Raw genomic sequence first — 25,922 nt, 5'->3', positions numbered from 1 at the left:
TGGGAAGGCACAGGATAAGCTAATCACACATGTGATTAGCCATTATACTAATCAATTGCCATTGGGGCATCAGCTAATATACATGTGATAAGCTATCACACATGTGTGACTGGCTCTTACACGTGTGTGATAAGCTGGTGTATACACATTATACACATTCCGACTCCATTTGGGTTCCTGGAGATGAATCTAGTCTGGACTGAGGTAAGTCCCAGAAGACTAAGTCTGGGAAAGGGGTGGGGACCTTCCTCCATGAGGGTAGAACTGGAAATTTCAGGGGCTCATTTCTGGAGGGCAGCTGGGAGGGCCAGGAGGACACCCTTCTCTCAAGAGTTGTTATGACATGGCTCCCAAGGCGGCCTTGAGAGTTAGTATTAAGCTGGGATGGAACCCACCACACCCCATGGCCCCAGCAAGCACAGAGATGGAGAAAGTACCTGTACCTGGTCTGCTCTGGGCGGATGCCGGGGCCTCCTGCACCTTCAGGGCAAGGCCGAAGGAGCCTCGGTAGGAAGAGCTGTCCCTGACCACGAAGGCACCTGGCTCCTCCTTTCTCAGAAGCTCGATTGCTGGAAAAATCCTTAAGTCAGAGGCAGATACCATAGACCCCCTGTTCCAGTCCCATAGGGTGTTTGTGTGTATGTGTGTGTGTGTGTGTGTGTATGTGTGTGTGTGTGTGTGGTGCTGATACTGGGGCTTGAACTCATGGCCTCACACTTTGCTTGGCTTTTTTTTGCTCAAGGCTGTCACTTTACCACTTGAGCCATGTTCCATTTTTCTAGTATTTATTTTGCTGGTTAATTGGAGATAAGAGTCTCTTAGACCTCTGCCTGGCTTTGAACCATGATTCTTAGATCTCAGCCTAGTGAGTAGCTAGGATTACAGGAGTAAGCCATCTCATAGGGTCTTTTTCTTTCTTGCCAGTTCTGGGGCTTGGACTCTGGGCCTGGACACCACTTCCAGCTTTTACAGGTAAGAGTCTCACAGAGTTTTCTGCCTGGGCTGGCTTTGAACTGTGATCCTTAGATCTCAGCCTCCCTGAGTAGCTAGGATTACAGGCTTGAGCCACTGGCGCCCAGCTTTCATAGGATCTTAATAGAGGAATCATTGCACAATCATCATTTGTTCTCAGGAAGTTCCTTCTACAGTCTAATCTCTGCAAGTTTAGCTGTAGTTCCTATTTCTTCATGAGGTCGGCAGGGTCCGCAAAAGCCCAGTCCTCCGCCTTTTGCCCAGGCCTGCTGCTTGCCATTCCCTTCCTTCCCATGACCTGGGGTCCCATCCTCCCAAGGCAGAATTCAGAAACAGATCGACGTATTGGGTCACCTGTTTTCTGCTTCCTTTTACCTTGCTCTCGGGTGATGCTGGGCTTAAACCAGTATTTGGAAGTGTCCATCACAAACTTCATGGTAGGCTGCATGTCCTTGGCAGGACCTGGAGACAGGCAGAGAAAGGAGATGATGCAGGCTGGACCAAGGGCTGCCAAGAGGTGGCCAGCAGAGTATGTCGGAGCCACTGAGCCACCCTCCCTGACCCCATCCCTAGGAGATCTCCAAATTACCTAAAGAGACAAAGGCAGTCAGGAAGGGGCTGGGAATGTGGCTTAGTGGTAGAGTGCTTGCTTAGCATGCATTAAGCCCTGGGTTCAATTCCTCAGTATCATATAAAAAGAAAAAGCCAGAAGTTGTGCTGTGGCTCAAGAGGTAGAACAACAACAAAAAAAGCTCAAGGATAGTGTCCAGGCCTTGAGTTCAAGCCTCAGGACTCGGGCGGGGGTGGGGAAGCAGTCAGGAACATCCAGAGCTGGCCGCACCTAAAACTTAAAAGTCCCCCTGTATTCTTGATAATGAATGCCCCCATGATGGGGACTGACAGAGGGATAGATAAAGGAGTCCCAGCTGCGTTATTTGATTTCACACTCTTCTCTCCCTTCATAACGCTAAGAGTTCTTTAGAAATGTATTCAGCAAACAGGAAGGACAAGGAAACAGTAGATCTGGATGCAAGAACCTGTGCCTGGAAGTTAGGAGCTTGAATTTATAAATTGATTTAGGCTGGGTGCCGGCTGGTGGCTCATGCCTGTAATTCTGTCTACTCAATGGGCTGAGATCTGAGAATTAAGGTTTGAGTCCATAAGACTCTTAGATCCAATTAATTAGTGAAAAGCTGAAAGTGGAGGCTCCAAGTGGTAAAGCACCAGCCCTGAGGAAAAACAAAAACAAAAACAAAAAAATTCCCTAAGGGGCTAGGCCCTAGGTCTTAAATTCAAACCCTGTACCAGTGTGTACATGTGCACATGCGTACACACAACCCTTGATTTTGTAGAATGGTTTAGCTCCTAAAGCCCAAAGGAGATTAAGTAGGCTAAATAACCTCTGAGGGTCTTTAATGTTTCAAAAGCACAAAAATGATTTTTTTTTGTTTTGTTTTGGTACTGGGACATGGGACCCAGGGCTTTATACATACCAGGTAAGTTCTCTACCACTGAGCTATCCCCTAGCCCATGAAAATAAGTTTTATTTTGAGACTATTTTGCAGAATTTGATAAGATCCTAGAGTCTAATGAGTGCTGTCTTGGGGTATTATCAAAGCAGGGAGAAGAATGTATTCTTTGTGATACCAAAGGTCCAGCATTCTGGGACCCTCAAAATTGGAGAGCAATGGTTTTCAATGTCAACATCTTAAAGTGTGACCTGTCAGAGCTGAGAGTAACTCATTATAACAATCATACTATAATCTGCAAGTGATGTGGACTCGGAAAGCCATCGGAGTAGATTCAAACGTACACTTGAGATGCCATTGTCTCCTGCTTGCACTGATGTGTGTGTAAGAGTGAGCATTGGGCTAGGTGCCAGTGGCTCACATCTGTAATCCTAGCTACTCAGGAGGCTGAGATATGAGAATCTGTGTTCAAAGCCAGCCCAGGCAGAAAAGTTCCCTTATCTCCAATTAACCGCACAAAAACCAAAGTGGGACTGTGGTTCAAAAATGGTAGAGCGCTAGCCTTGAGCAAAACGAGCTCAGGGATAGTGCCCAGGCTCAGAGTTCAAACCCTATGACCAAGACACACACACACACACACACACACACACACACACACACACACACACACACACGAGTGAGCAGTGGGGCACAGTGAGCTTCCCTTTCCCCTAGGAGTCACCTTGGATATCTCACAGTGGAACTAGGCTTGGAAGTTGCTGGCTGTGAGAAGGGTTGCTGAAACAGGGTCCCTGGGACTCTGCTCATGGGAGGTGCACATCAGAGGGTGCTTGGGCTCAGCCTCTGTGTTTACTGCTGTGGGTTCTGGTTGCTTGTATTCTTTTTGGATGCCTGTAAGTCACCGGCTCCGGGAAGGAGGGTGTTTGCTGGTTTGTGGTTTTGTCTGTCTGGAGTTGGAATGCATTGTCTCCATTCCCCGTCCAGCCCTTCTGGGTTCACTCATTCTGAATGTCAGAGGGAGCACTGAAGCGCCCTCTGGTTCTCCTCGGCTTAGTCATCAAGCTCCTTGCTCCAACATCCCCACGGTTGCCTGGCTCTGTCCTCTGTCCCCAGCCCTCTACCCCAGTTCTCCTGTCCACAACCCATTTGCCATGTAGCTCTGATGGGGCCTGCACCATCAACACCCTGTGCCCCACTTTCCAGCAACCTGCTGCTACCCAAAGCGTGTAAAACTCATCTCCTTTTTCTTTGCTTGGTGGTGGGGTCCCTGAGCTTTTTTGCTCAAGGCAAGTGCTCTACCACTTTGAACCCACAGCACCACTTCTGGTTTTCTGGTGGTTAACTGGAGATAAGAGTCTCATAGACTTTCCTGCCTGGACTGGATTTGAACCTCAGATCTTCAGATCTCAGCCTCTTGAGTGGCTAGGATTACAGGCGTGAGCCCCTGGTGCCTGGCTCACCCACTTTTTTTGGGGGGGGGGTCTGGTCGTGGGGCCTGAACTCTGGGCCTGGGCGCTGTCCCTCAGCTCTTCAGCTCAAGGCTAGACTCTGCCCCTTGACCCACAGCGCCACTTTGGCTTTTTTCTTTTTCTGCTTATGTGGTGCTGAGGAATTGAACCCAGGACCTCATGCATGCAAGGCAAGCGCTCTACCAACTGAGCCACCTTCCCAGCCCATCCACTTTTTTTAGTCTGTCGTTCAAGGCCTCTCATAATCATAGTCCTCTCAGTGACTTTTCCCTGGGCCAACATTCCTGGCATTCCTAGATATGCCATGTGTTTGCAGGTCATCTGACTGCAGAGGCCTTTCTTCCTATAGGGGCTTAACTCAGGGCTGGAATGCTCTTCCTTAGTTTTTGTGCTCAAGGCTGGTGCTCTACCACTTGAACAATAGTTCTGCTTATGGCCTTTTGCTAGTTAATTGGAGATAAGAGTCTCATGGACTTTTCTGCCCAAGCTGGCTTTGAACTGTGATCCTCAGATCTCAGCTTCCTGAGTAGCTAAAGTTACAGAAATGAGGCATGGGCATCCTGCCATGGTTTTGTTTTTTGTTTTGTTTTTGCCAGTCCTGGGGTTTGAACTCAGGGCCTTGGCACTGTCCCTGAGCTTCTTTTGCTCAACATACTCTGCCACTCTACCACTTGAGCCATAGCACCACTTCCAGCTTTTTCTGTGTATGTGGTACTGGGGAATCAAACCCAGGGCTTCATGCATGCTAGGCGAGCACTGTACCACTAAGCCACATTCCCAGGCCCTGCCATGTATTTTTATCTGGGCTGGACCTAATATGGGAATCTTGAACTTTGGGCCTGGGGTTCACAATTTTAGCTTCACAAATGACTCCTTCCTCTGTCGTGCATACAACCAGAGTGTCTCGACCCTGGGCTTAGCTTCCTCTGAAGTGATTCTTGTATTTGGTCTGTCTAGATTATGTCTAACTGTGGATCTTCACAACCTGGCACAGTGCTGGGTACCCAGGAGATAGATACTCAATGCAAGTATGGACTGGCTGTTGTTGAAGTCCATTGGTGCATTGGTGCTACTCCCCTCAACTAAACTTCCCAGTGCTTGGTGGATTGAGTTATAATGTACCTTCTGGGAACATGGTGAAGGGGGCATCTGACAGGTTCTGACTGTGGTTCCTGGTGGCTTGGCAAGTGTGGCTGGGAGATGCAGCTCCAGGCTGGACAGAGCCCTGGTGTCCTGGTGTCCGCTGGGGCGGAGGAGATAGTGGTTCTGGGCAGCCATTAATCAGCACAATGGGTATGTCTACCATGGAGTTGGTGATGGATGGAGGGCAGCTGCTGGCCTGCTCCTTTGCCAGTGGAGGGGAGTGGGCTGCTCTGGGCTGACTCATGCTCATGCTCAGTGTAGGGTTGCCGGGACTCTGGACGTCACTGCGTCTTACACTCATGGACCCTGGGCCAACGTTGTGAAGGCTGGAGGAGGAGCTGGCCGGGCTTTCCAAGGATTTACAAGATGACTGATGGCTGGAGAGGCTAGAGTGGAGGAGGGACTGGCTGCTGCAGGAGGGGGAGAAGGGAGAGAGATATTGAGAAAACAGAGTGTTAGAGAGTTGGACATTTGGGGTCAGATCTAGGTTCTAGAATCTAGCCATTTGGGTACCATGGCTTTGATTCAGGAGAGTCCTGTATACCTCCCACCCCAAGCCTATAGCAAAGGTCATTTCTGCTTGATTTTTTAAAAAAATTTTTGTCAGGGTGATGTTCAAAGAGGTTAGTTACATATGTATGGTAGTGAGTACATTTCTTTTCTAAATTGTTACCCCCTCCCTCATTTTTCTCCCACTTTCCCTCCCTCTGCCCACTTGATCTTCTAAGGATGCTAAATGACTCTGCGGTCATTTAAAGTAGAGAGCAGAGCAGGGCATGGTGGTACACACCTGTCATCCCAGCCTGCGGGAGGTTGAGGGAGGAAAATCATGAGTTTGGGGTAAACTTGGGCTATACAGCAAGACTCGGAATCAAGAACAAAACAAACACAATAAAGGAGCCCTGAGCTGATCCTGCAGGTCCCATGGTCCCAGGTTGATGAATTCCCTCTGCCTTTCCAGCCAAGCAGATCTGAGATGAGCACTCATATCGCCTGACCATCACTCTCAAGAACGCTGCAGACAAGCCCGGCCCGGTGCTGGATTTGTCTGTGGCTGACCCAGAGGGAACTCCCCAGCTGGAGTCAGCAGGCACGGCTGTGGGATCCCTGGACTTTGCCAGATCCTGTGGTTTGGTCTTCCCGGGGCAGGATGGGGTGTGTGTGTGTGTGTGCAGTTCTGTGAGGTTTGCAGAAAAGTGAGCTGAGACCATGAGAAACAATGCCCAGGCAGGTTGGCCTCTCCTATGAGGTTTTGACAGCACAGAAGGGAAGGAGGCTTTTTATTCCCTGCTGGTTCACCTCACCCCCACAGAGCCTGTGTACTTCCCTGAGTTTTGAAAGCTCTTTCTTTCTTTCTTTCTTTCTTTCTTTCTTTCTTTCTTTCTTTCTTTCTTTCTTTCTTTCTTTCTTTCTTTCCTTCCTTCCTTCCTTCCTTCCTTCTTTTCTTTCTTTCTTGTCCATTGTGGGCCTGAACTCTGGGCCTGGGTGGTGTCCCTCAGCTTTTTAGCTCAAGGCCGGTGCTCTACCACTTGAGCCACAGCACCACTTCTGGCTTTTTCTGCTTATGTGGTGCTGAGGAATCGAACCCAGGACCTCATGCGTGCGAAGCATGCACTCTACCACTAAGCCATCTTCCCAGCCCCTGAAAGGCCTTTCTTGAGGTGGGTTGTGGCAGGGCTGGAAAGGAGATGGGTGAGACTCCTTAATGAAGGGAGCTCTGTTTGTGAAAAGTAGATGAACACCAGACTTTTGGGTATTGAATTATATTCTACATGATAGAGGAAAGCCTGAATGGTTGTTGATAGCCAAAAAAAAAAAAAAAGACATAATTAACTGGTGTGTGTGTGTGTGTGTGTGTGTGTGTGTGTGTGTGTGTGTGTGTGTGTGTGTGTATGTGTGTGTGTGTGTGTGTGTATATGTGTGTGCCAGTCGTGGGGGCTTGAATTCAGGGGTTAGGTGATGAACCTTAGCTTTTTCTTTTATCTTTTTGCTAAAGGCTAGTACTCTAATACTTGAGCCTTAGCTCCACTTCTGGCTTTTTGATAGTTTATTAGAGATAGGGGTCTAACAGTCCTTCCTACCCTGGTTTCAAACCATGATCCTCAGATCTCAGCCTCTTGGGTTGCTAGGATGACATGTGTGAGCCACCAGTACTTGGCCCAACATTCACCCTTACCATTTTGGCACATGCTTAGATTTTGTTCAGAGAGAGCAGGGTGCCCTTCTATGATTTTAGAATGTGTATGTGTGTGCCCATAGGCACACATGCATGTACACTGGGGAGGCACAGGCAGAAACTATGGAACCTACCTTCCGAACACGAAGCTGACATCCGACCCTGGGCTGGCTGACAGCACAGAGATCCTGCTGCCCCGCTGTGGGACCAGGGCTCTCAGCCCCTTCTCCAAGCCTGGAGAAGCCACCAGCGAGGACCCTGAGGCCCGGCTACTCCTGCAAGGGATGGAGATACTGGGGGAGGGGGAGGGGGAGGGCATAGGAGCCGGACCCCTGCCCTGGTTTCCAGAGAAGATGAGGCTCTCGCTGCTGCTTCGAGTCTCTCGAGGGATGTCTCTGGAAAGAAGGAGGCCGCCAATGCGTGGGGAGCCACAGGGTGGGGTGACAGAGGGGCTGGAGCATTGCTGGGGGCCATTGTGACATCTTGATTTGGTGGAGGTCACTTCGATGTACTTTATGTCTATGGGGAGAGAAACAGAGCCTTGGTGAAACCTAGAAGACTGGACTGAGATGTGGGAAGGGGCCTCAGGATCTTCCTTCCTTCCTTCCTTCCTTCCTTCCTTCCTTCCTTCCTTCCTTCCCTCCCTCCCTCCTTCTCTTTCTTCCCTCCCTCCCTCCTTCTCTTTCTTCCCTCCCTCCCTCCTTCCTTCTTGCCCCCCTCTTTCCTTCCGTCCTTCCTTTCTTTCTTTCTTTCTTTCTTTCTTTCTTTCTTTCTTTCTTTCTTTCTTTCTTTCTTTCTTTCTTTCTCTCTCTCTCTCTCTCTCTCTCTCTCTCTCTTTCTTTCTTTCTTTCTTTCTTTCTTTCTTTCTTTCTTTCTTTCTTTCTCCCCCCGTTTCTTTTTTCTTTGTGCTGGTACTGGGGTTTCAACTCAAAGGCTGGGTGCTGTCCCTGAGCTTTATTTCACTCAAGGCCAGCACTCTATTAAACCACAGATCCACTTCTGGCTTTCTGGTAGTTCCCTGGAGATGGGAGTCTTATGAACTTTCCAGCCCGGGTTGGCTTTGAACAGTGATCCTCAGATCTCAGCCTCTTGAGTAGCTAGGATTACAGGTGTGAGCCACTGGCACCCGGCTGTTCCCCCTTTCCTAATATATGTGACATGGAATCCCAGGGAGGAGAAGTTTGTTGGAATCAGGGTTAACCCCCAGCTCCAAGGTTCTGTTCCAAGGTCACCTTCATGGTGGCATTGTCCCAGGGCTGGGGAGAGGCAGTGGTTTTGGCTCTGGGGTTGAGAACTTGACTTTATCACTTGCTAGTTCTCAGTCCTCACCTATGGAAGTGCCATGACTGCCCCCAGACTCTGGGTGTCACAGGAAAGAGGAAATGAGATTGGTATAGGCAGCAGAGTACTGTGCCTGACACATAGTAGGTGATTAACTCCTGGGTGCACGTCCCAGTCCCCCACCACACCCATACCAGAATCACCGTCCACCGGCTTGCTCACTCACGGTGTGTGGTTGTGAAATTGCCTTAATGTCTGTTCCCACTATGAAGGCTGGGTTTCTGAAGCAGGATCACACCCCGGAACCACAGCCCCAGAAGGAGCTGGAGCTGTACCCCGTGCCTCCTGGAAGGGAATCTTGTGGTGGTGGAGGGGTGCCCAGGCTTGGCTTGGTTTTGTTTGTTATCTTGGTTTCCTGGGATTAAGCATAGCCAGGGTGACATATGGCCTCATCCACCTCTTCACCTGGGGTCAGACAGGCACAAGTTCAGACTCGGCCTATGGCATCAGGCATCAAGAAGGGCATCCTTGCCACACCCCTAGGGGATGTTTGAAACTCTACTGGGAGCCCCCCCCCTCACCTCCCCAGGCAAGTCTGGCCTCTGCTGAGCCTCGGACCTCCTGGTGACCCGTACTCATGACAGAACTCAGGGAGTCATTTAGGGGACTGGTTATCTCGTGTGCCCTGGGTACCCTAGGACTTCAGGGTTTCCAAGCCCCTGTTCCTCCTGCAGAGGTCTTGTGGGTTGGCCTATGGCTGCTTCTATTTTCCTCCCCCACCCCCAGAGGATGGATGCCCCTTCTTTTAACCTGGGGGTGAAGAGAATTGTCCTGGTGCTGTTTAAAGGTGACAGAGAGCAGGGGTGTAACCTCCCCCTCCCCCACACCTTCAGGGCTGCAAGTTCTGCCCTGGCTCCCAAGGATAGAAGCAAAGCTGTAAGAACCCCTGCCCTGGGCTCCTGTCTCCGGACTCTCACCTGCCGGGGCCTGGCTTAGCCACCATCCCCCCCTACCTAAGCCTGCCCCAGCTCGCTCTGGGCAGGGCCTCCTGGCCTTGCTCAGGCTTCCTGCCTCTGTCTGGACCTGCAGGGCTGCGGGGAGGGGGGAGGATGTGAGTGGAGACTGTCAGGCTGACCTGAGCTTGCTGGTCTAGGGGATGGAGGCAGAGGCCTTGCTTTGTAGTCACAAATCTGGGCTGGAGTCTGGCACATACGGGTCACTTCCAGCCAAGAGGGATTTTCCAATCTCTCTCAGTTTCCTTATTTGCCAAGTAGAGATCTACACCTGATTTCTTGAGGTTGTGGTAAAGAACTAAGTGATGGACAGAGCTTGACCCATGGGGGTCTCAAGGAGGTAGCCCTACTTTTGGGAGGTCCTCCATCCCTCTCCCCCTCTCTACTTCTCCCTCTTTTTCTCCCCTCCCTCTCTCTTTCTATCTCCCTCTTTCTTTCCCTCCTTCTCTCTCTCTCTCTCCCTCTCCTCTCCCTTCTTCCTTCTCTCCCTCCCCCCAATGTCTCTCTCCCCCACCTCTGGCCAAGGTGGACATCTCTCTCTCTGCTTAGGAGGATGAAGGCAAGAGGAGAATATTTGGAGTGGGTGGATTTGAGTGCAAGTATGTGAGGCAAGTCTATTTATTTAGGACTTTATAGTGTTTATACCCATAACTGCTTTTGAACTTGGGGGACAGCCGTTAGGCAGGAGCATTTTTTTTTTAATAGAGGAGCAAACAGAGGCGGGGAGATAAATGGGAGTAGTAGAACTCACATTTACTGCACAGCAGTTTTAGACCAAGACCAGAAATCCAGGGCTCTATGTCCCAGTAGTGTGCCACATGTGTGTAATCTCATCCAACTCTCACAACGACTCAGAGATGAAGGCTCGGCCAGGTATGCCACACAGCCAGTGAGGAGCCAAGTTCTGCCCCTCAGCTCTGTTTAGGGGTCTTTTCCAGGAGAGGGAGGCAGCCCCTTGGGACAGGGTGAAGGGCTTGGCTGATTTGGGGGAGGACCTAGTGAAGCTTTTGACCCCCCCCCCAATCCCTGGTCATCCAAACACTCAACAAAGACCTTGCCCCTGACTCTGCTCCCTTCCTCCTCCGGCAGGCCAAGCTAGGCGGGGAGGGGGCCCTGGTGCTGTGAGTCACCCCCACTGTGGCCCTGGGGAGATTAAGGTGGGGTGGTAGAGGTCCCCCCCACCTCCATCACTGGGGTGCAGAGGCTGTTTACAGGCCTGAGGGGCAAGTCTGAGCAGTGCAGGGTGTTTGCAGGCGCCAGCGGCAGCAGGGAGGGCGGCGGGTGGAGGGAGGGCCCGTGGGTGGGGGGTGGAGAGACACTTACTAAACACCCTTCCCCTGGGACTGGCACACAGCCTGGCCTGGCAGAAATGGCTGGAAAATGCAAAGTGGAGGCCCTGTCCAAAGACAGGGTGGGAGGTCACAGAAAGGATACAGAGGGGATATGGCGTTTGCTTCCAGAAGCCACGAAGGGATCCCCGAGGAAGAACGACTCTGCAGGTCAGGTCTAAAGGAAGGCCAGCCTGACACAGGAACAAGGGACCCAAACATGTCCCTGGGGTGTCTGAGGTTTGGGATGGGACCTGGAAGGCTGCTGTCCAACACACCAATGTGTGATGCCCCGGTGGACAGGAAGTTAGCACCAAGAAAGAGGGAGAAAATGGGAGTACAGAGTTAGGAGCCCAGATTCAGGGCTGATTGAGGTCTGACCTACCACTTGCTAATTGTGTGCCCACATACCATTACTTTCTTCCCACAGCCTCAGTTTCCTCAGGTGTAAAGTAAGGCTGGGAATGTGGCTTAGTGGTAGATTGCTTGCCTAGCATGCATGAAGCCCTGGGTTCCATTCCTCAGTACCACATAAACAGAAAAAAGCTGGAAGTGGTACTGTGGCTCAAGTGGCAGAATGCTAGCCTTGAGCAAAAGAAGCTCAGGGACAGTGCCCAGGCCCTGAGTTCAAGCCCCAGGTCTGGCAAAAAAAAAAAAAAAAAAAAAAAGAAAGTAAGATTACCACTAAGATTCTTACTAGGCAGACACTGGGAGCATGCATTAACAGGGACCAGTCCTTTAAAAAATCTATTTAGCATCGGGCAGTTGTAGCCCAGGCCTGTAATCCTAGCTACACAGGAGGCTGAAGGATCAGTTTGAAGCCAGGCCAGGCAGAACAGTCTGAGAAGCATCCATCTCCCCAAACTAAAACTAACCAGTAAAAAGGGAAAAAGCTGGACTAGAGGTGTGGCTCAAGTGGTAGAACACCCACCAAGTGAGCAAGTTTGAGCAATTTCAAGGCCCTGAGTTCCAACCTTAGTATCAGCAGAAAAAGAAAAGAAAAGAGAGGGGCTGGGAAGGTAGGTAGAGTGCTTTCCTTGCATGCATGAGGCCCTGGGTTCGATTCCTCAGCAACACATAAACAGAAAAAACCGGAAGTGGCGTTGTGGCTCAAGTGGTAGAGTGCTAGCCTTGAGCTGAAGAGCTCTGGGACAGCATCCAGGTCCAGAGTTCAAGACCCACGACCGACAAAAACACAAACAAAAACAAAAAAAAACCACCCTGTATATTTGTATCTGGGGGAATGTGTCAAGAGAGGATTGCCAACGTTTAATGTTTCTTTTTTTTTTTTTTTAACTTTGCCAAGTTAGGGCAAAGAGGAACGTGGAACATCTGCTGTCTGCACCATGACAGGCTCATGCCTCATCGGCACCCCCAAAGGAGGAAAGGTGAGATTGCAAAATGAGCCGTGTGTGTCCACCCTTCTGACTGGCTTCGAAGACAACCTCCTAAAGGAGATCTGACTGGGCTGAGTTATCTTAAAACAAAGCTCCAGGCTGCTTTTTTTTTTCCCCTCTGCTAGCGCAGAGCTGGACAGTTTTGTCAGGATCCTCTGGTCACTGCTAGCCTCTCCCTCTCTCTCTTTTTCTTTTCTCTTGCTGTTATCCTGTGTAGTGGAGCCAGGCTCACAATAGCAGGCTGTGCCCAGGGTATAAGAGGATGCACTACTGTGCCCATCCACCCCTTCCAGAGAGGGAAGAGGGGGTTGTCTGCACCTCATTGCATGCATGTGGACACCACTCTGCAGAGCCTTGGTCTTGCCCCAACTGGCCTTAGATGGGTGGAACCCTTGCCTTGGGGGCATGAACGCTGAAACCCTGGGCTTGCTCCTGCCAACTGTAATTAGGTCCAAGACATGACGTGCCCATGACTGGCCTGAAGCAATGGAAAGGCCCTTGAAGAAGGAGGTGCTGTCTTTCACAGGCCTGGGAGACTGTGTGTGGTGATGGAGGGGAGCAGGCTGGAGACCAGGAACCTGGGGTGGGTGCCAGAGGGCTGGGGCACTGGGCTGGCCTCCGCTGGAGTCCAAACCTACCCTGGGGCAGTCCCTACATGCAATCTCTTATGTTTCACAAAATAGCCACCATTTCGAATGGCTCACAGTGCTGCCAGAGCTTTGGTTAAACAGCCAACAAATGTTAGTTCTGTTAACCCTGCAATACCCTTGAGGAAAGGATTTTTTTTTTTTTTTTGGTCGGTTGTGGAGCTTGAACTCAGGGCCTGGGCACTGTCCCTAAACTTCTTTTGCTCAAGGCTAGCACTCTACCACTTGAGCCACAGCACCAGTTCTGGCCTTTTCTGTTTATGTGGTACTGAGGACTCAAAACCAGGGCTTCATGTATGCTAGGCCAGCACTCTACCACTAAGCCATCTTCCCAGCCGAGGAAAGGATTCTTATCTCCATTTTATAGATGACAGATACTCTAAGACTCAAAGAAGTGAAGTGCATGGCTTTGTCTAAGATCTGCCCGGCTCTAGGAATGGGGTGGGGGCTGGGGTAGATTGGCTTCTCTCATTAACTTCAGACTTCCATTTGTAAAACGAGGCAAAAAAAAAATGCCTTCCTTAGTACTGGGTGAAGATTCTATAGGAAGTACTCAGCACAGCACCTGGCATCTATTAAGTACTCAATAAATGGAGTTAACAGGGATCCTATCGGTAATCCTCAATCTGGTTGACTCAATCCTCAATCTGGTTTAAACATCTTCTTTAAACATCATCTTCTTCTTTTTCCTACTCCCCCCTTCTTCTTCTCTTGCCTCCTCTGTCTAGTGGGGGTTCGGCTCCTTGACCTCCATCCTCAAATCCTTGAAACTCCTTTCACATGTGGAAAGCTAACTCCAGAGGCAGTGTTTTCCAGATTCCTTGGACTCAGTGACGTGCTGGTGTTGGCTTGTGTCAGCTTGTTAGACTTTTAAGAGCTTGTCCAGCTGGTTGCTAAACTCTGCCATTATTTTAAAAATTAAATTATATAAACATAATGAAATAATTTACGGTTTAAACAAAAGGCAGAGTGGATATGGTTGTACATGCCTATAACCCCAGCACTCCAGGGGGATTGTGAGTCTGAGAATAACCTGAGCTCCAGAGTGAAATCCTATCTCAAATAATACAAAAACAGAACAACCAGAGAAACCCCAAAACTAAAACAAAACACACAAAATGAACAAAACAACAGAAACAACAACAAGCTGGGTGCCCGGAGCTCACAGCTGTAATCTAGCTTCTCGGAAGGCTGGGAGCTGAGGACTGGGGTTCAAAGCCAGCTCAGGCAGGAAAGTCTGTGAGCCCCTTACCTCCAATTATCCACTGGAAAACTAAAAGTGGAGCTGTGGCTCAAAGTTGTAGAGTGCTAGCCTTGAGCAAGAGAGCTCAGGGACAGCACCCTGACCCTGAGTTTAAGGCCCACAACAGACAGACAAAACAAAACAAATATATAATCAAAACAAATATATAAAACAAGTATATAATCAGGAACAGTGCGTAGGCCCTGAGTTTAAGGCCTACAACAGACAAACAAAACAAAACAAATACATAATCAAAACAAATATATAATCAGGGACAGTGCCTAGGCCCCAAATTCAATCCCCACAATTGACAAAAGAAAAAAAAAAATCTACCCAAACCAAACCAAAACACTCCCAATAAACAAAAAGGCAATAAGTACTAAAATATATCACAACCTAATTATTTTTCTACATTATTGTTAGCTATGCTCTTGAGATATTTCTTTTTCTTTTTAACATCTATTTGATTGATATGATGGGATTTATTGTTTGGATCCAGGGCCTTGTACATGTTCCCTAGTCCCCTCCCCACACTTTTTTTTTTGTTTCTGAATTAGTTAATTATTAATTAATTTTGAGATGGGGGAGGTCTTACTATTTAGCCCAGGCTGGCCATAAACTATCATCCTGCCTCCGCCCCCTGGGTAGCTAGGATTACAGGTGTATGCTTCTGCACCTGGCTGACACAGTGGTATTGCTATGGAACAGCAACGATTACCCTGTTTTCCTAGCTGCACATTCAGTGCCTGTCATGTTGGTAGCTTCAAACTGGCCCCAGTGGGAGAATTTACACCATTGGACATAGGCAGATACTTACTTCACATCTGGGCACTGTGTCCCTCTCCCCCTCCCCCCCCCCCCCCCCCCCCCCCAGCCAGAGAAGCCAGTTGCTAAAACATTTACTATTATCCACAGCTTGAACCCAACAGGGTTCCTGCTGTTAATGGACTGAATTCAGTGTGTTTCAAACTCCACTGGTTCTAGCTTGAGCATCTCCTAACTAGGATGAGGGGCCCAGACAATAACACCACAGACATTTCAGGGAGCCTAACTTAATCTCTAAAGATTAACACCATGCAACAGTAGGTCTCAGGAACACAGCATTCTGAAGCCTCAGTGAAAGGACATGGGCTCAAGAAAATCCTCATCTCTATTTCTTTCTTTCTTTCTTTCTTTCTTTCTTTCTTTCTTTCTTTCTTTCTTTCTTTCTTTCCTTCCTTCCTTCCTTCCTTCCTTCCTTCCTTCCTTCCTTCCTTCCTTCCCTTCCTTCCTTCCTTCCTTCCTTCCTTCCTTCCTTCCTTCCTTCCTTCCTTCCTTCCTTCCTTTCCTTCCTTCCTTCCTTCCTTCCTTTCTTTCCTTTCTTTCTTTCTTTCTTTCTTTCTTTCTTTCTTTCTTTCTTTCTTTCTTTCTTTCTTTCTTTCTTTCTTTCTTTGTTTTCTTTCTTTCCTTCTTTCCTTCTTTCTTTCTTTCTTTCTTTCTTTCTTTCTTTCTTTCTTTCTTTCTTTCTTTCTTTCTTTCTTTCTTTCTTTCTTTCTTTCCTGATTTAAGTTCTCTTGAAAACCACATAAAATAGGTGTCAGCTGGGTGCCAAGCTCACGTCTGTAATCATAGCTACTCAGGAGGCTGAGATCTGAGCATCTCAGTTTGAAGCCAGCCCAGGCAGGAATATCCACGAGACTCTTAATCTCCAATTAAACACCAAAAAGCTGGAAGTGGAGCTGTGGGTCAAGTGGTAGAACAACAATTTTGAGCAATAAAGATAAGGGACAGTGACCAGGCCCTGAACTCAAACCCCAGTACTGGCGCGTACACACACACACATACACACACACACACACACACACACACACACACACACACTGATGTCCATCACACACACACACACACACACACACACACACACACACACACACACACACACACACACACACACACACACACACACACACACTGATGTCCATCAAATCCCAAATTCATGAACCAAATAGAACCGGATAGTGACGGAAACTTGTATTTATCCCTTCTGTACAGCAGAGCAAACAGCGATCAGGAGTTTGTCTAACCAGTGTCTCTGGCTGTTGTGATTCTCCTTCTTCCTCAGAAGGCCTGGTCTGCACCCCTTCCCCGGGCCCTGGACCCCAGGTCCTTACCCAAGGCTTCTTGTTCCTCCTTTTTGTTCTTGGAGATGGTGGTGTGCTCAGGTTCAGCCAGGGGGCTACCAGCCCCCAAGGGAAGCAGCTGGAAGGTGGGGTCCAGTTCCAGGATCATCTGGTTGAGGCTTTCCAGCGAGAAATCAATGTAGGAATCCAGGCCCTGTGGGGTCCCTGAGGCTGGCTCACAGGGACATGGCAGGAGGCCGTGGGCCTTGACCTCAGCCTGCGGGGCCTGTGGAAGCCTGCTGGGGGGCCCCTTGCAAGGTGTAGGAGCCATTAGGGCCTGGGCTCCCCAGCCTTCAGTGGTGTAGTAAGGACACGGCGGTGGTAGGCTGGGGCCGGGGGCTGGGCGCAGGGCTGTCCTGGCTTCCTCACAGGTAGCCAAGCCTCCTGCTCGCAGGGTGCTGGACATCACTTGGGACATGGTGGCAGCAAGGACCCTGGAATGTTGTCACATCACCAACTGGAGCTCCGAGAATCTGAAAGAGGTGGGGGGGGGGGAGGTTGGAACTGAGTAAGTTCTGTAGTTGAAGCCCCTGCCTTGGTCCCCACTCCTTGCCACACCAAGGTGGCACAACTCGTCATGGCTGCTAGGCCCAGACTCCCTGGTTTGCATCCTGGCTCCCCTCTACTCACTAGCTGTGCAAGTTTGGGCAAGTGAATCAACCTCTCTGTGGGAGCCCCCTCCCCCCCTCCCCCACCATTTCCTTACCTATAAAATGAGCTGGTATTTGCAAATATGCTCAGAATAGCCCCTGATGCATGACAAGTATCATGTCAAGTGAGACATAACTTCAATTGGGACTTATTGAACAGTTACTATGTCCTAGGCATCTTATTTACATTTTTTAATTTAATAATTTATTGCTATTATTAAGGTGATGTACAAAGGGGTTACAGTTACGTAAGTCAGGTAAGGTATACTTTTTTTTTTTTTGGTCACAGGGCTTGATTTCTGGGCCTAGCTGCTGTCCCTGAGCTCTTCAGCTCAAGGCTAGTGCTCTACCACTTGAGCTACAATGCCACTTCTGGTTTTCTGATGGTTAATCAGAGATAAGAGTCTCATGGACTTTCCTGCCTGAGCTGGCTTTGAACCTCGATCCTCAGATCTCAGCCTCCTGAGTAGCTAGGATTACAGGCATGAGCCACCAGTGCCCAGCAAGAGCACATTTCTTTTTGTCACCCTTCCCTCACTCTTTCTGTTTTTCCCTCCCCTCCTCACCCACAAGTTGTATAGTTCATTTTCCACAGTGTCCAGTGAATACCACTGCTGCATTTTTTTTTTTTTCTGATCATGGGCCTTGAACTCAGGGCCTGGGCACTGCCCTTGACCTCTTTTGCTCAAGGCTAGTGCTCTACCACTTTGAGCCACAGCACCACTCCACTGATGCATTTGTTCACCCTTTGTCTCTCCATTTCTGTGCCCCAGCCTTACCCTCCCAAAGACAGATAAGTGAACGAACAATACAAAAAGAAAACAAATCATCAACAAAGAAAAATCTCTTTGTTTCCATTTCCTGGAGTTCATTTTGATAAACATTCTTTTGTACCATCAGATGCACTTAGGCATTGTGCCTTTGTGCTCCCTAGGCATATTATTAAGTACTAGCTAGCGTTTATGGAGTAATTACTACGCAATAGGCCCTGATATTTACCCTGACAGCCTTTTGAAGTCCTTGTGACAACCTCATGAGGTAGCAACAGTTATAATCCCATTTTACAAGGAGAGAACTAAGACACAGAGAGGTGAGTAATTTGCCCAAGGGTCATACATCCAGCAAATGTCAGAGCTGGCCTGGATCTCTGGCAGTCTGTTGATTGGATCCCAGCAACTTAGGCCACTTGAAGAAAGTGGGTGGGTGGGGGGTGGTGGTAAAGAGGAGAGCAACTGCAGGATGCCAGTGGCTCACGCCTGTAATCCTAGCTACTCAGGAGGCTGAGATCTGAGGATTGGGGTTCAAAGCCAGCTGGGGCAGGAGAGTCCCTGTGAGACTCTTATCCCCAATTAACCACCAGAAAACCAGGATCGGCGCTGTGGCACAAAGTGATAGAGTGCTAGCCTTGAGCAAAAAGAGCACAGGAACAGTGTTCAGGCTCTGAGTTCAAACCCCAGGATTGAACAATAAATAAACAAATAAATAACTAAATAAATAGAGTGAATGAATGAATGAATAAATGAAAATGAAAAAGAAAAAAGAAGGCAGCAACTGTAAAAAGTGTCACCAGGAGGAGAGGAAGCAGAGGGGACCGTGTGGCACTGGTAGGGAGGTTAGGAAGGACTTGCTGCAGCTAGGAACATACAAAGAAAACCCAGGAACTAGTGGGGCAGGGCAGGTGGAGAGAGGAGGCGGGCAGTGCTCAAAGCAGGGGGATGTGTGTGCAAAGACCCCGCCGAGAGATAGGGGAAACCAAGCAGCGTTACTGAGCATCTAGGAAGCAGTGCATGAGGTGGAGAGAGCTAGAGATGAGACAGAAGAGGCAGGCTAGCCAGATCCCGCCAAAAAAAATTTTTTTTCACATTGACTCAGAACTTGCCTACTCAACCCTGAGGGCAATGGGCAGTCACAGAAGTCATGAGCTAGAGAGTGACATGATCAGATGCTATTCATTCCCTGGGGGTTCCTCAAAGGAAAGAGATGGTCAACTTCCTCATTTCCTTTCCTATGGAAAGTCTTTTCTGTTGTCTAACCTTCATCCAATGCACTAGTTCCTCCGTGAGGATGGGAAGGAGGCATGGACGAGGAAACGCTAGGTGGTTGGCACACATGGGCTGTGTTCCCACTGCCTGCCTGAGCCCTAGTATTCCTCATTGCTCCCTTTTCCCAAGATGGCCTTCTCCGTCCATATTCTGCTCTAGAGTCAGCCGTAAGTGCAGGAAAAAAAATACTTGAGACAAGTCAGCTGTGAGTGAATTGAAAAAGGATTATGAAGCAGGGGTGCTGGTGGCTCACGTTTGCAATCCTAGCTACAGAGGAGACTGAGATCTGAGCATCGAGGTTCAAAGCCAGCCTGGGCAGGAAAGCCTGTGAGACTCTTATTGCCAATGAACCATCAGTGGCGCTGTGGCTCAGAGTGGTAGAGTGTCAGCCTTGAGCAAAAGATGCTCAGGGACAATGCATGCCTAGGCCCTGAGTTCAAGGCCCAGGACTGACAAAAAGAAAGAAGGGAGGAAGAAAGGAAGGAAGGAAGGAAGGAAGGAAGAAAAAGAAAGAAAAGAAAGAAAAGAAAGTGGATTATGGTGATGGTGGCACTCTTACCTGTCAAGCACCCACTGGGTTTACAGAGGATTTGATTAAGTAACTCAAACGTTAGTGCACTGGGAAGTATTGCACCGTCTCCTCCCACTTTACTGACACTCAGAAAAGTTTCACAGGCTGCATATCCATCCCAAGTATTGGGTGGGGGTTGGGGGAGAAGAGGAGGGAGGTGGAGTAGGATTCAGGATTCAAATCCAGACCTTGGAGGTGCGGAGTGTTAACTCCTCAAGTCCAGTGGAGTTCAAGTACAGTTCAAGTGAGATCTGGAAAGGGATCTGCCTAAGGTGACATAGTGAATGACAAACGCCAGGTCCCTCTTCTTTTCCTCCCACACAGCCTTCTAGATGCTTGCTGCCAATTTTTCTCCCTGGCTGGGAACCTGGAAGGGATGGTAAACCCCAGGCAGGGAAGTGTGGCTATAAATGGCAGTGGAAGGGAGCTCTTTCCCCAGGGGCAGCTGAGGACACGGGGCTGGAGACGTGGCTTCAAGTGTCCTGGGTTTGTTGGGACAGGATCTGGGCACTCCCTACTGGCTTCTCAGCCAGGCCTTGGGAGTGGGGGAGGGGGGCAGGCGAGGGGAGACCCTGACTTCACAGGGGGCCCTGCAAGCTGGGTCTGCCTATGGATTTGGACACTGTTTCTGTGCCAGTCAGGAGAAGGGTTCTTTCTGCTCTGAGAGGGTCTCGGCTGTCCCATCAGTGCTGTGAGCCTATGCTAATGATAGGCCCTAAAGATCTCATTCTCCAGTGGTCCTGTGGATTGCCCTGAGGGAGAGATGGAGGGATTCGTCCAAGCTCACCCAACCTCTAGGAGAGGAACCAGGGCTTGAACCCTGGGCATTATTGGTTCCACCCTCCCAGACAGTTACCTTATGTGGCACAGGTCAGCTCATGTCTGCAATTCTAGCTATTCAGGAGGCTGAGATCTGAGGATCATGGTTCAAAGCCAGACTAGGCAGGAAAGTCCATGGGTCTCTTATCTCTGATGAGCCACCAAAAAAGCCAGAAGTGGAGCTGTGGCTCAAATGGTAGAGCACCAGCCTTGAACAAAATTGTTCAGGGATAGTGTCTCCCAGGCCCCCAGTTCAGGCCCCAGGCCCCAGGACATAGACACAGACACAGACACAGACACAGACATAGATACAGATACACACACACACACACACACACACACACACACACACACACACACACACACACACACACACACACACAATCCCCTTCAACTTCAGCTCCTCCTATGGTTCTGGAACATACTGGGACACAGCAAAGGGCAGCCAGCCAACCTAGAGGCTCTTCTTCAAGCTCTTCTCACTTTTAACCCTCCCCGTACCAGTGGACTGCCAAGCCAGTGCTGTACCGCATTGCTGTATTCCAGGACCTTGCTTGCCCACCTCTATTTTTACCAGAACAGTTGAGCTGATTCCTTCCCACTCTTAAGAGGCAGAGAATGTGTGTGTGTGTGTGTGTGTGTGTGTGTGTGTGTGTGTGTGTGTGTGTGTGTGTGTGTGTGGTGTGTGCACGCACGTGCGCGCGCCTTCTACCTTCTGGTGTTCCAGCCTCTCTCTTTGTTTCCTAAGGACTCCAGTCAGGGTACTCCTGGGACCCTGGCAAGCCACCTTTTCTCCTGACTTCTTCTCTCCCTTCTAGAAGCCTCCATGAGTGAAGGCACCTCCATGAGTGAAGACAGAGGGTGAAGTCTGTGTCCCCTACAAAGCACATACCCAGTTGGGTCATCCATTTCCCCCCCGCACCCAGGGGGTGCCAGCAACCCGTCCCACCTGCTTCAGAGGGGCACACTGTTCCCGCTGGGAGGCAGGAGACCCAGGTCTTTGTCCCATCCCTTCCCGAGTGCCCTGGACCTCCCTGGACCTCCCTGGACCTCCAGTTTCTCATCTGTGCAGCAGGAGTGCAGTATAGACTTAATCCCTTTGTAAGCGCTACCCTCAGTTGTCTGAGCCTGAATCTATCTCTGTCACCTACAGTCTCCTCCCCGATTTTGTCCATCTGCCCCAGAAGAGACAAAAACCCTGAGAACAAAGGGTTAAATGGGTTGGGGGAGAGGGGTGAAAGAGCACTGAATTTTTCTTTAGGAACAAAGACACATACCTGGTGTCCGGGCGGGCAGCGGGAGGCTAGCTGTGTGGCTGGCTGTGTGCAGTTCTGTGGTTGGGAGCCCAGTGAAGAGTAAGGGGGGGCGGGCTCACCTCCAGGCTCACCTGAAGAGCAGCCGGCCCTCTAGGCAGCCCTTCCCCCCTGCACGTGGCCTTGACAGCCGCAGGCCCCACCCCTGCGTGTCCCAACCAGCTCAGGTGGGGCAGGCACGGGCTGGGAGAAGGGAAGCTTTGGAGGAGTGGCCTGGGCTGGCAGGTTGGGGTGTGTGTGTGTGTGTGTGTGTGTGAGTGCGGGTGTGCAAGTACGTATGTTGGGGTTGGAGGACGGGTTGGCAGAGCTAGCAGACAGGAAGTGTCTTGACTGACCTTGGGTCCTTGACCTTGGCAACGCAGGGCACCAGTGGGCAGGAGCCCCTTCCCCAGCATCATTGGGTGCCATTGTGGTGGGCCCAGAGGGAGGGTCTTATGCCTGTGTCTTCTTCTCTGTGCCTTTTTCTGCCTGGGAATGGGAATGGGGCGCAGAGCCGCCAGGCTCAGCAGGGGCACCAAGCTCCCGGAAGGGGCGATATACCATACCGCACATTGATTCGCCCTCCTGTGGTCCGGCCTGTGCCCCAGAGTGGGAGCTCCCTGGAAGTCCCTTCCTCCCTTTCCATGGCCCTAGTTCTCCCCTTGTCAGGGGATCATGGGGCATCTAGCACAGAGAGGAGGCAGGGCCCAGCCTGGGCAGGTTGGAATAGTTAGAGAACTGAGATGCCAGCAGGCTAATTTCAAGATGGGCTGCCCAGTGTCCCTGTTCTGCTTTGTGGACAAGTTCCTGGCCTTTTTTTTGTGTGTGGGGGGGTGGGGGGGGTCAGTCATAGGGCTTGAACTCAGGACCTGGGTAATGTCCCTGAGCATTTTTTTTTTTTTTTTTTGCTCAAGTCTACCACATTAATGCACAGTGCCACTGGTGGTTTTCTGGTGGTTAGTTGGAGATAAGAGTCTCATGGACTTTCCCGCCTAGGCTAGCTTTAAACTACAATCCTCAGGGGCTGGGAAGGGTGCTCAGTGGTAGAGCGCTTGCCTTGCATGCCTGAGGCCATGGGTTCGATTCCCCAGCACCATATAAGCAAAAAGAAAAAAGCCGGAAGTGGCGCTGTGGCTCAAGTGGTAGAGCGCTAGACTTGACCTGAAGAGCTGAGGGACAGCGCTCAGGCCCAGAGTTCAGGCCCAACGACCAGACACCCCCCCCCCCCAAACTACAATCCTCAGATCTCAGGCTCCTGAGTAGCTAGGATTATAAGCCACCAGTGCCTGGCCTGACCTGGGTTTTTATCAGCTGCCTTTGAGCATCCAGCATCCTCTTCTGTGAGCATGGAGAAGCTGTGTCTGAAACGGCTTCCTGATCCCCAAATCAGTTCTGGAAGTCAAGAAAGTCTTATGAGTGTCAGAGCTGGTGGTTCCCATGTAGCAGCTTTAGGGGGTGGGGGGAGGGGGACAGTTGCCTCCTCTCACCCTCCTGATTTTTTTTTTTTTTTTATAGGTACTGGGGTTTACACTCAGGGCCTCACACTTGCATGGCTGGCACTCTACCACTTGAGCCATGCTTCCAAGCCTGCTTTTTGATAATTATTTTGTAAATGGAGTCTCACAAGACTTTTCTGTTTTCCAGTTGTGATCCTCCAGATCTCAGCTTCCCAAATAGCTAGGGTGATAGGTGTGAGCCACTTGGTGCCCAGCTCTCTGTTGTTTATTGTAAGCCCAGAAAAATTGCCAGGAGATGCTCTTTGTTTAAATCATCTAATGTAAGGCCAGGGGTGTGGCTCAAGTAGTAGAGAGCTTGCCTGGTATGCTAGAGGCGCTGGGTTCAATCTTTAGTCCTATCTTTTGTGGCTTCTGTGACATGGTGCATTGGGGTGGGGACAAAGGCTTAAAGGTTATACACGTTACTCTCAGCAGCCTGGATTGTATGTCATGGGCAGTGGAGATGCAGAGCATACCTTTAGGCAGGGAAAAGACAGGGAGGAAAGGCCATGAGTCCATTCCTGCTTAGGAAGTGTTTTTGCTTCAGGGAGGGCTGTGGCCCCCCACCCCCCAAGGGGTAGAGGAGGTATAGGCCCTACTGTCCTCTGGAATTCTTCCTTCTTTGGAATGAAGACAGGCACACAAGATCAGGCACAATATCCTTGCTACTGAACAGTTTAGGATTTATTTTCAGCATGCAAATCTGAAATTAATAGCAGGAAGAACTTCCCCACAGAGACAATAGTGAGCATTTTAGTAGCAGAAAAAAGAAAGAAAAGAAACCAAAGCCAGGTGCTGGGGGCTTGTGCCTGTACTCCTATCTACTCAGGAGGCTGAGATCTGGGGATTGTAGTTCAAAGCCAGCCCAGAGAAGAAAGTTCGTAAGATTCTCACCTCCATTTAAGCACCAAAAAAACTCAAAGTGGAGCTGTGGCTCAAGTGGCAGAACACTAGCCTTGAGCTAAAAGGCTCAGAGACAGCACCTAGGTTCCGAGTTTAAGTTCTAGGAATGGTACGTGCATGTGCGCATACATGTTCCCCTCCCCCCCCCCCAACAGCAGAGTGCTGGTGGCTCACGCCTGTAATCCAAGCTATTCAGGAGGCTGAGATCTGAGGATCATGGCTTGAAAACAGTCTAGGCAGGAAAATCTGTGAGACTCTTATGTCCAATTCACCACCAGAAAACCAGAAGTGGCACTGTGGCTCAAAGTGGTAGAGCGCTCACCTTGAGAAGAACTCAGGGAGAGTGTCCAGGCCCTGAGTTCAAGCCCACATCTGACAAAACAACAACAAAAACAACATACCCAAACAAACCTCTCCCAAACCCAAAAATCAAAACCCCAAAAATTCAGGTTCTACATTAAGTTCTAGAGAGAACAGAGTAGGTAAAAGCTCAGACCTGGGGTCCTGGATAGCTGAATTCACAATCTGTATGAACCAAGAAAGATAATTGCCTTTCAGGGTCTCAGGAGACACCCTTTAGAGCAGAAGGAAGGCCATTTTTCCCTCTTGTTAGGTGGGATGGGTGAGGAGGAGGTGGCAGAGATCCTTCATGTTCTAGGGGAAGAGGTCAGCGTCTTTATAGAGAGGCTGCTATTGGCTTTCAGTTTTCATTCTTTAGGACCTGTGCCTCCTTGCCTATAAAACACACGTGCCTGAGACTCTAATTGACCCTTCACCAGCATGGAGCAGGTGGGGCCTGGTCCTGAGACATCTTTATTACGAATATCCACACCCAGCAAGTCTCCAGTGCCCAGACTGGAGGGGCCCTTAGGCACTGCCAACACCCTCCCACTCAAACTTTATTGTTCTTATATCAATAAAAAAAAATGTTGAGCTGGGTGTGGTGATGCGTGCCTGGAATTTCAGCTTTCTGGGGGCTGAGGGAGGAAGATTGGGAGTTCAAGGATAGTTTGGTCAACTAGTAAGAGCCTGTCTTGAAAACAAATGTTGGACAGCTTCCCCTCCCCCCCAATCTATTTGTTTATAAATTATTGGCACACCTGGATGCTCACACTGTCAACGTAGCTACTCAGGAGGCTGAGATCCGAGGATCTGGTTTGAAGGCTGCATGGGCAGAAAAGTCTGTGAGACTCTTATCTCCAATTAACCAACAAAAAGCTGGAAGTGGAGCTGTGGCTCATCCAAGCCCCACGTCTGGCACATCCACAAAAAGAAATTATAGACACTGAACTTTAGAAGTTACACACATGAGCTACAAACATGAGTAAATATGAGTATATATTTATGAGTAATATATATGTATATATTTATAAAAATACATGTTCAACTGGGTGCTGTTGGCTCACATCTGTAATCCTAGCTACTTAGGAGGCTGAGATCTGAGGATCGCAGTTCAAAGCCAGCCTGGGCAGGAAAAGTCCATGAGACTCTTATCTCCAATAAACCACTCAAAAAAAGGAAGTGGTACTGTGGCTCAAGTGATAGAGTGCTAGCCTTGAGCTGAAGAGCTGAGGGACAGCGCCCAGACCCAGAGTTCAAGCCCTATGACTGACAAAAGAAAAAAAACAACCAAAAGACATGTTCATTATAGAATATATTTTGCATGTTATGCACATATTCACAATTACTCCGATTAATACACTGTAAAATGATAGATAATAATAAATATAAAATGAACAATATTGAAAGTGATTTTTAAAAATGATATTACATTTAATAAAAAAAATAACAACCAAATACAACCTTTTGCTTCCACAGGGAGAGCAACATGGTTGAATAAACTTGCTTATTT

At 49.4% G+C, this 25,922-nt stretch overlaps 1 protein-coding gene and 1 long non-coding RNA gene across 3 annotated transcripts in view; one reads left to right on the top strand and one right to left on the bottom strand.

Annotated features, from left to right (window-relative positions):
- Positions 1-21,767, bottom strand: part of Tns4 (tensin 4) — a 28,697-nt gene extending 6,930 nt beyond the window's left edge. The window contains exons 1-6 of one of the 2 annotated variants that reach the window (XM_070028088.1): positions 21,657-21,767; positions 16,289-16,770; positions 7,364-7,748; positions 5,033-5,463; positions 1,348-1,434; positions 438-569 (exon numbers count right to left, since the gene is read on the bottom strand). In XM_070028088.1, coding sequence (XP_069884189.1) covers positions 438-569; positions 1,348-1,434; positions 5,033-5,463; positions 7,364-7,748; positions 16,289-16,715 — 1,462 coding nt within the window. In that variant the 5' untranslated portion in view covers positions 16,716-16,770; positions 21,657-21,767. The remainder of the gene's footprint in view (positions 1-437; positions 570-1,347; positions 1,435-5,032; positions 5,464-7,363; positions 7,749-16,288; positions 16,771-21,656) is intronic. The other variant, XM_070028089.1, reaches the window with a different exon arrangement.
- LOC138831041 (uncharacterized) overlaps positions 907-25,922 on the top strand; it is a 40,580-nt gene continuing 15,564 nt past the window's right edge. Inside the window, exons 1-2 of the long non-coding RNA XR_011373101.1 lie at positions 907-972; positions 12,158-12,239. This is a non-coding gene — a long non-coding RNA (uncharacterized lncRNA). The remainder of the gene's footprint in view (positions 973-12,157; positions 12,240-25,922) is intronic.

This window comes from Dipodomys merriami, unplaced genomic scaffold, assembly GCF_024711535.1.
Source record: "Dipodomys merriami isolate MVZ:Mamm:240054 unplaced genomic scaffold, mDipMer1.0.p SCAF_19, whole genome shotgun sequence".
NCBI classification, from domain to species: Eukaryota; Metazoa; Chordata; class Mammalia; order Rodentia; family Heteromyidae; genus Dipodomys; species Dipodomys merriami.
The sequence above is the reverse complement of the archived record's forward strand: the minus strand, read 5'-3'. Positions and strand labels throughout refer to the sequence as shown.